This window comes from Nicotiana tomentosiformis, chromosome 6 (assembly GCF_000390325.3).
Source record: "Nicotiana tomentosiformis chromosome 6, ASM39032v3, whole genome shotgun sequence".
NCBI classification, from domain to species: domain Eukaryota; kingdom Viridiplantae; phylum Streptophyta; class Magnoliopsida; order Solanales; family Solanaceae; genus Nicotiana; species Nicotiana tomentosiformis.
In genome coordinates, this window is record NC_090817.1 from 50344326 (window position 1) to 50352529 (window position 8204).

At 43.1% G+C, this 8204-nt stretch overlaps 1 protein-coding gene across 1 annotated transcript; it reads left to right on the forward strand.

The window, feature by feature from the left end:
• The first annotated feature begins 631 nt into the window (after positions 1 to 631).
• On the forward strand, positions 632 to 1701 carry LOC138893975 (uncharacterized). Its single transcript, XM_070178647.1, has 2 exons — positions 632 to 851; positions 1238 to 1701. The coding sequence occupies exons 1-2, from the start codon at positions 632 to 634 to the stop codon at positions 1699 to 1701; spliced, it is 684 nt and encodes a 227-aa protein (XP_070034748.1).
• Positions 1702 to 8204: the final 6503 nt, after the last annotated feature.

Genomic DNA, 8204 nt, shown 5'->3' on the forward strand with positions numbered 1-8204 from the left:
CAGCTCAGGCTCCAGGACACGCTGCTGCCGTATATCAGACCCCAGATGCACTACCTGCGGGCGAGGCTCAGCTAGTTGCAGCGGCTATACCAGAGCCCAGACTAGCTGCACCGGCGAGCTGCATAAGCTATTGGATAGATGGACCAGGCTACATCCTACTGCCTTAGGCAGTGAGCGACATGAGGACCCCCAGGACTTTATTGATCATTGCAGGGATAGACTGCACAACATGAGAGTATTGGAGTCCCATGTGGTGGACTTCACCATATTTCAGCTGGAGGGTAGGGCCCGTAGATTGTGGCAGTCCTATCTTCTCAGCACACCAACAGGTTCTCCTCCCTTGACTTGGGACCAATTCACATGTCTCTTTCTGGAGAGATATATTCCAACCTCCCAGAGGGAAGACTTACGGGGTCAGTTTGAGTGGCTCCAACAGGGTCAGATGTCTGTGATGATTATGAGGCGAGATTCTCTGAGTTGTCTCGCCATGCACTTATGATACTCCCCACCGATGCAGAGAGAGTGAAGAGGTTTATTGCGGGCTTGCACTATGATATCCAGGTTACTATGGCACGAGAGATTAAGATGGGGACTCCTTATGAACAGGTTGTGGAGATAGCTCGGAGGATCGATGGTATCTGTCAGTAGGGGCCGAGAGAATGCGTCGAGGGACAAGTGGCCTCGATATTCTGGAGGGTTTAGTGGTGCTTTGTCTGGGGGCAGGGAACAGTTTGTGAGGGGCCAATATAGCAGGCCCACATATTCAACACCGCCGCCTTCTCGGGGTGCTCTAGTGCGACCCTATTTCAACGCCATTTCAGAGAGCTCCTACCATCTACGGGCTATTCAAGGTTCTTCCAGTGGGTGTTCAGGACCCAGGGTTAGTCATCTTTCACACCAAGAGGTTGCTATGAGTATGGAAAGCTTGGTCATGTGAGGAGATTTTTCCCCAGACTTTAGGACAAGACAGTACAACAGGGCCATCAACCCATGATCACCGCACCAGTCGTCCGGCTGACTAGAGGCAGAGAACAGGTGGGTAGGGGTCGCCCTAGAGGTGGAGGCCAGTCAGGTTGCGCTCCAGCCAGGTTCTATGCTTTCCCAGCCAGACTAGATGCATTAGCCTCAAATGCCATGATCAAAGGTATTATTTCTGTCTGCGGTAGGGATGCTTCGGTATTATTTGATATGGGGTGTACATATTCATATGTTTCATCTCTATATTCTCATTATCTAGGTGTCTCTCGTGAGTCCATGGGTGCTCTTGTATATGTGTCCACGGTAGTGGGCGATTCTGTGGTTATGGATCGGATTTACCAGTCCTGTATTGTGACTTTCTATGGTTATGAGACCAGAGCGGATCTTCTATTGCTCGACATTACCAACTGTGAGGTCATCCTGGGCATGGACTGGTTTTCTTCGTACCATGCCATTATTGATTACCATTCCAAGACTGTTACCTTGGAGATGCCAGAGTTGCCTAGACTGGAGTGGAGGGGTTCATCTATCAGCACACCTACCCGGGTTATCTCTTTCTTGAAGGCTCGACATATGGTCGAGAAGGGTTGCTTGGCCTATCTGGCTTATGTTCGGGATACTGTTGCAGAGACTCCCACGATTGATTTAGTGCCAGTGGTGCGGGAGTTCTCCGATGTGTTTCCTTCTGATCTGCCAGGCATGCCACTAGATCATGGTATCTAGTTCAATATTGATTTGGCGCTAGGTACCTAGCCTATCTCTATTCCGCCGTACCTCATGGCTCCAAAAGAGATGAAGGAGTTGAAGGAACAACTTGAGGAGTTGCTAGCGAAGGGGTTCGTCAGGACGAGTGTGTGACATTGGGTGCATGTGTATTGTTTGTGAAAAAGAAGGATGGGAGTATGCGGATGTGCATTGGTTACAATTAATAACAAGTACCTATTACCGCGTATTGATGATTTGTTTGACCAGTTGCAGGGTGCCAGGGTGTTCTCTAAGATCGACTTGAGATATGGGTATCATTAACTGAAGATTCGTGCTTAAGATGTTCTGAAGGCGACTTTCCGGACTCGATATGGGCACTATGACTTTCTAGTGATGTCCTTCGGCCTGACCAACGCCCCGACAGCGATTATGGATATGCTGAATCGGGTGTTAAGGCCATATCTTGATTCATTTTTTATTGTCTTTGTTGATGACATATTGATCTACTCGCTTAGTAGGGAGGAACACGGGCAGCATTTGAGAGTTGTGATTTAGACCTTGCGGGAATAACTATATGCTAAGTTCTCCAAGTGCGAGTTCTGGTTGGATTTTGTGGCATTCTTGGGGCATGTTGTATCAGGTGAGGGTATTAAGGTAGATCCTAAGAAGATGGAGGTAGTCCAGAGTTGGCCTTGTTCTACCACAGTGACCGAGATCAGGAGCTTCTTGGGGTTAGCAGGTTATTATCGTCAGTTTGTGGAAGGATTTTCGTCTACTGTGGAACCTTTGACTAGATTGACCCAGAAGGGCGCTCCGTTCAAATGGTCCGATAATTATGAGGAGGGATTTTAGAAGCTCAAGACTGCATTAACTACAACACCGATTTTAGTGTTGCCCTCCGATTTAGGGATGTATACTATGTATTGTGACATTTCACGCATTGGTTTGGGTTATGTATTGATGCAGGAGGGGCGAGTTATTGCATATTCTTCACGTCAACTGAAGGCCCACGAGAAGAATTAGCCCGCACATGATTTGGAGTTGGCCGTGATATTTCATGCTCTCAAGATCTGGAGGCATTATCTTTATAGAGTGTCATGTGAGGTTTACACCGATCATCGCAGCTTACGACATTTGTTTAAGCAGAGGGATCTTAATTGGAGGAAGCGCAGGTGGCTTGAGTTACTGAAGGACTATGATATTACCATCATTTATCATCCGGGTAAGGCGAATATGGTTGCAGATTCCTTGAGCAGAAAGGCCGAGAGTATGGGTAGTTTGGCATTCATTTCAGGAGAGGAAAGGCCATTGGCTTTGGACATTCAGTCCTTGGCTAACAGACTTGTGAGGTTGGATATTTCAGAGCCCATTCGAGTTCTTGCATGTGTTGTGGCTCAATCTTTATTATTTGAGCGGATCAAGGCTTGTTAGTACGATGATACGCACTTGCTGGTTCTTAGAGAGACGGTGCTATATGATGGTGCCAAGGAGGTTACTATCGGTGAGGATGGTGTTCTATGACTCCATGGTCACCTATGTGTTCCTAATATTGACGACTTGAGGGAGATGATTCTAGAGGAAGCACACAGTTATCGGTATTCTATTCATCCAGGTGCTACGAAGATGTATCACGACATAAGGCAACATTATTGGTGGCGGCGGATAAAGAAGGACATAGTTGAGTATGTAGCGAAATGCCTAAATTGCCAGCAGGTTAAGTATGAGCACCAGAGGCCAGGTGGATTACTTCAGCAGATGGTTATAACAGAGTGAAAATGGGAATGCATCACTATGGACTTCGTAGTTGGGTTGCCACGGATGTTGAGGAAGTTTGATGCCGTTTGGGTCATTGTCGACAGGCTGACCAAGTTGGCACACTTTATTCTAGTGATGACTACGTACTCTTCAGAGAGATTGACCCAGATTTACATTCAAGAGATTGTACGGTTGCATAGTGTGCATGTTTTCATCATTTCAGATAGAGGCCCTCAGTTCACTTCGCATTTCTGGATAGTAGTACAGAGCGAGTTGGGTACCCGGGTAGAGCTCTGCACAGTATTTTATCCGTAGACCAACGGGCAGTTGGAGCAGACAACTTAGATCCTAGAGGATATGCTCAGAGTGTGTGTGATTGACTTCGGAGGGCAGTGAGATTGGTTCTTGCCTCTAACCGAGTTTGCTTATAACAATAGTTATCAGTCCAACATCGAGATGGCTCCATTTGAGGCTTTATATGATAGGAGATGTCGTTCGCCCATCGGATGGTTTGAGCCCGACGAGGCTAGGTTATATGACACTAATTTAGTGAAGGGTGCCTTGGAGAAGGTAAAGTTAATTCAGGAGCGACTTCGTACAACACAGTACAGACAGAAGAGTTACGCGGATCAGAAGGCGCGTGATTTATCATTTATGGTGGGCGAGAAGGTTCTCTTGAAAATCTCGCCGATGAAGGGTATCATGAGGTTCAAGAAGAAGGGCAAGCTGAGCCCAAGGTTTATTGCCCATTCGAGGTGTTGAGGCGAGTTGGGGGAGGTTGCTTATGAGCTTTATTTTCCTCCCAATCTATTGGGAGTTCATCCGACTTTCCATGTGTCTATGATCTGGAAGTACCATGCCGACATGTCGCATGTGTTAGATTACAACACGGTTCAGCTAGATGAGAGCTTGGGTTATGAGGAGGAGCCAATTGCCAGTGTTGACAGGTAGGTTCACTAATTGAGGTCTAAGAAGATTTTTGCAGTAAAGGTTCAGTGGAGGGGGTCAACCAGTCGAGGAAGCGACTTGAGAGACCGAGAAGGACATGCGGAGAAGATATCCACACTTATTCAACACTCCAAGTATGATTCTAGACCCGTTCGAGGATGAACATTTGTTTAAGAGGTGGAGAATGTAACGCCCCGACTGGTCATTTTGCATTCTAGATCCTTGTTCCTGTAATTAAGACTCCCCATATATGCTTTTACTATTTTATGACTTGCGGGGATGGTTGGTTTGGGTTTCAAAGGGTTCGGGTAGAAATTGGGGCACTTGGTTCCTTGATAGTGGCCTATGATGGCCTGACTTGAGTCAACATTTTCAGTAAATGACCTCGGAATCGGGACATGATGGTTTCAATAGGTTTGTATGATGATTTTGGACTTGGGCGTGCGTTTGTATTGAGTTTCGGGTAATCCGGGAATGTTTCAGCGCTTAAAGTTGAAAGTTTGCTCATTGAAGGTTTTCAAGTTCTTTGAATTTGGTTTGAAGTAGACTTTTGTGTCATCGAGGTCCGTTTGGGATTCTGAGCCTGGGAATAGGTCCGCATGGTGATTTATGACTTGTATGCAAAATTTGGCATCAGTCCGAGTTGTCTAAGATTCGACCCGTTCGGAGCTAGTTAAAAATTTTGAAGTTCATAAGTTGATTTAGTTTGATTTTGGGGGGAGATTCTTAGTTTCGATGTTTTTTTACGTGTTCTGAGGGTTCGATCAGGTCCGTATTATATTTATGGACTTGTTCGTGTAGTTGGACGGGATCTCGGGTGGGTTTCGGACCACTCGGAGCTAAGTTTGAAATTCTGTTGTTGATGGTTCTAGTTTCCTTCTTCGAGAATGTGGACGCGGAGTCGCATTCGCGGAGAAGGAATTTGGGGAACTATGCATTTACTCATCGCGTTCGTGAGCCCCAAGCCGCATTCGCGAAGGTATGGGACCTATGACCTTCACGTTCGTGAGAGTGGGCCCGTGTTCGCGTAGAGGAAAAGGGGCCTGGGAGGGGTTAGCACCATTACCCTTCGCATTTGCGAAGGTACCATCGCTTTCACGATGCTCAGGCGGGGCAAGCCTTCGTGATCGCAAGACTGCCCTCGTGTTTGTGATGAATATTTTCAAAGCTTGGGCAAGCTTTGCCTTCGCGATCGCGAGGCGCATTTCGCTTTTCGCGATCGTGAAGAAGGGTCAACTGGGAAAAATCTTGTTTTAAATGGGGATTTAGGCTCATTTTCTCTCATTTCACTTTGGGTTAGCCGATATTGGAGCTCTTGGAGAGGGATTTTTCACCTGCTATTATAAGGTAAGTAATTACTACTTAATGTGAGTTTAACACACGAATTATGGGTAGATGTTAACATTTAAATTATGGAAATTATAGGGTTTTGTTGAAAAACCTAGGTTTTCATAAAAATGGAATTAGACCAGGAAAATGATTATGGAATTGAGTTGAAATTATATATTTGTATTCGTGAGGTTATGGGTAACATTTATTTACGAAAATTTCTGGAATCCGGGTACATGGGCCCGGGGATGAATTTTAGGAATCTTTCAATTTGGGTTGGGTAATTACTCTAATAGTTAAATTATAAAATTTTGAGCATATATTGATTAGTTTTTACAACCTTTAGCTAGATTCAGATTATTCAGCACCAATTTGAAGTTTTTAGTATGAGTTGTGGAATGGGAAGAGGACTTGGAAACGAGATAAGTCTCTTGCCTAACCTTGTAAGAGGGAATTTTCTCCGTAGGTGTTATAAATTGCTAATAATTATGGGTGCTACGTGCGCACGATGTGACGAGAGTCCGTCCGTAGCTAAAATCATGCTTATGCCGGGTAGTTTTAGGATTCTACCATGTATTACTTGTATTAATTGCACCTAACTTGTTTATTTAATTATCTAAATTTGTAATTGAAATTGGATAAAGGAATTTTAAAGACCGATCTTCATTACTTTGAGTTTTGGTGGAATACTTGATTGTTAGCGGAACTTATGCCTTCTTTGAGTATTATTCTTATGTAGTATTAATTAATCGGAGTTTGTAGAGTATTCTCTATTCCAGGGGATCGGGCTGAACGCCTCGGCAGTATAGTAGATACATCTATGGTTCATGCCGGTCGACCCTCGACAGTGTACAGACTATTCTGGATCGGGCCGTACAACCTCGGCATAAATTGTGCATGATATTACTCGGAGTCCGATTATACTTGATATTTCTTCTTGATCTGAGACTAGAAAATTACTTGGTGGTTCTTATGTGTTAAATACTTGGCCTGTGATAGTTGGAAACTTTAAATTGATATTACATTTAAGAATTATAAATTATTGTTTCTTATCTCACTATTATTGCTGTGTTTCATGCCTACTTATTATTTCTATATTTTATGTATTGACCCTTAGTAAGTGTCGATGTCGATCCCTCGCCACTACTTCTTCAAGGTTAGATTAGATATTTACTGGGTACATGTTGTTTATATACTCACGCTACACTTCTGCACTAATCGTGCAGGATCCGAGGTAGGTGCATCTCGTAGCCAGTCAGGCGCGTACCCCGCTACCCGGAGACTTAGTGGTTAGCTGCTCCCTATGTTCCATTCTGCAGCACCCGAAGTCTCTTCCTTGTTGTATTTATTTTTCTATCTATCTTACTCCAGATAGTAGTATAGGAGGTTTTATATATTCTACTAGTTTGCTCGTGCACTTGTAACACCGAAATTTTGGAAATTCTAGTAGATATTCATGGTTTTTGATTTTAAATTCACTACTTCACTTTTATGTTTAGTTTATACTTTATATTACTACGATCACCTACTAATTGTTTCTTTATTAAATAAAAATCAATGACTTTAAAAATATTAAATGAACAATTACATGGATAGTCACTGCTGGCTTGCCTAACGGTGATGTTGGGCGCCATCACGACCTATAGTGGGAATTGGGCAGTGACAGATACAACTTTGATTTGAAGAAAGATACATCATCTGTTTTAAATTTACATAAGCAAAAACATAAGTCCTAAACTACCATAAACAAGTGGTAGCTTGAATATGGAACTCTGGTATGTCTTCAATATTAGGCTTCGTCTTCCACAACAACTCAACTCTAGAATATACACGCAAGGTGCAGAAGTGTAGTATGAGTATAACCAACACCATGTATCAGTAAGTATCTTGACTAAACTCGGTAAAGTAATAACGAGGCATTTAAGTAAAAAATATACCCACTTTGTATGACCTGTGCAGTTCAATACATGTATAATACAAATATGTATCCAAAGAGACAGTCACATAAGAATAGATATCAATAATAAAGGTGCGCAACTGGGGTAAAGGTAATAAACAAGATTTGCCAATTAAATAGATCAAGAAAATACAACTCGCACTAACTCCGCACAAAAGAGACATGCACCAATTTATGCGTGCTCAAAAACTCATATATGACCGTAGAGTATCTGTATAACAATGATACAATTATGTATCAATTTCTAAATACCATATTTCTGAAACCTTTACATAAGTCCAACATTTTAGTGTATAACGATAACTATCTTTTTATATCAATCCGACACTCTTCAAGTGTCCAACAATTCACTAACAGATCTTATACATATGTAAAATGCACCAACTAGCATATGTAGATGATTTGCGTGGATAAAACATGTAAAAATACATGAATATGCACAAATGATCACTTGAATGGCCAAGCTTCCACCTTCATGCTCAATAGCTCATCACATAGGATACCACATCACAATCAATCAGAAACCTATCGG

Excerpts from the sequence above, each read along its gene's own strand:
- LOC138893975 (XM_070178647.1), top strand. The coding sequence starts at position 632 with ATGGTATCTGTCAGTAGGGGCCGAGAGAATGCGTCGAGGGACAAGTGG. Across the intron at positions 852-1,237 it reads CCATCTACGGGCTATTCAAG|GTGTCTCTCGTGAGTCCATG; the intron begins GTTCTTCCAGTG and ends CTCATTATCTAG.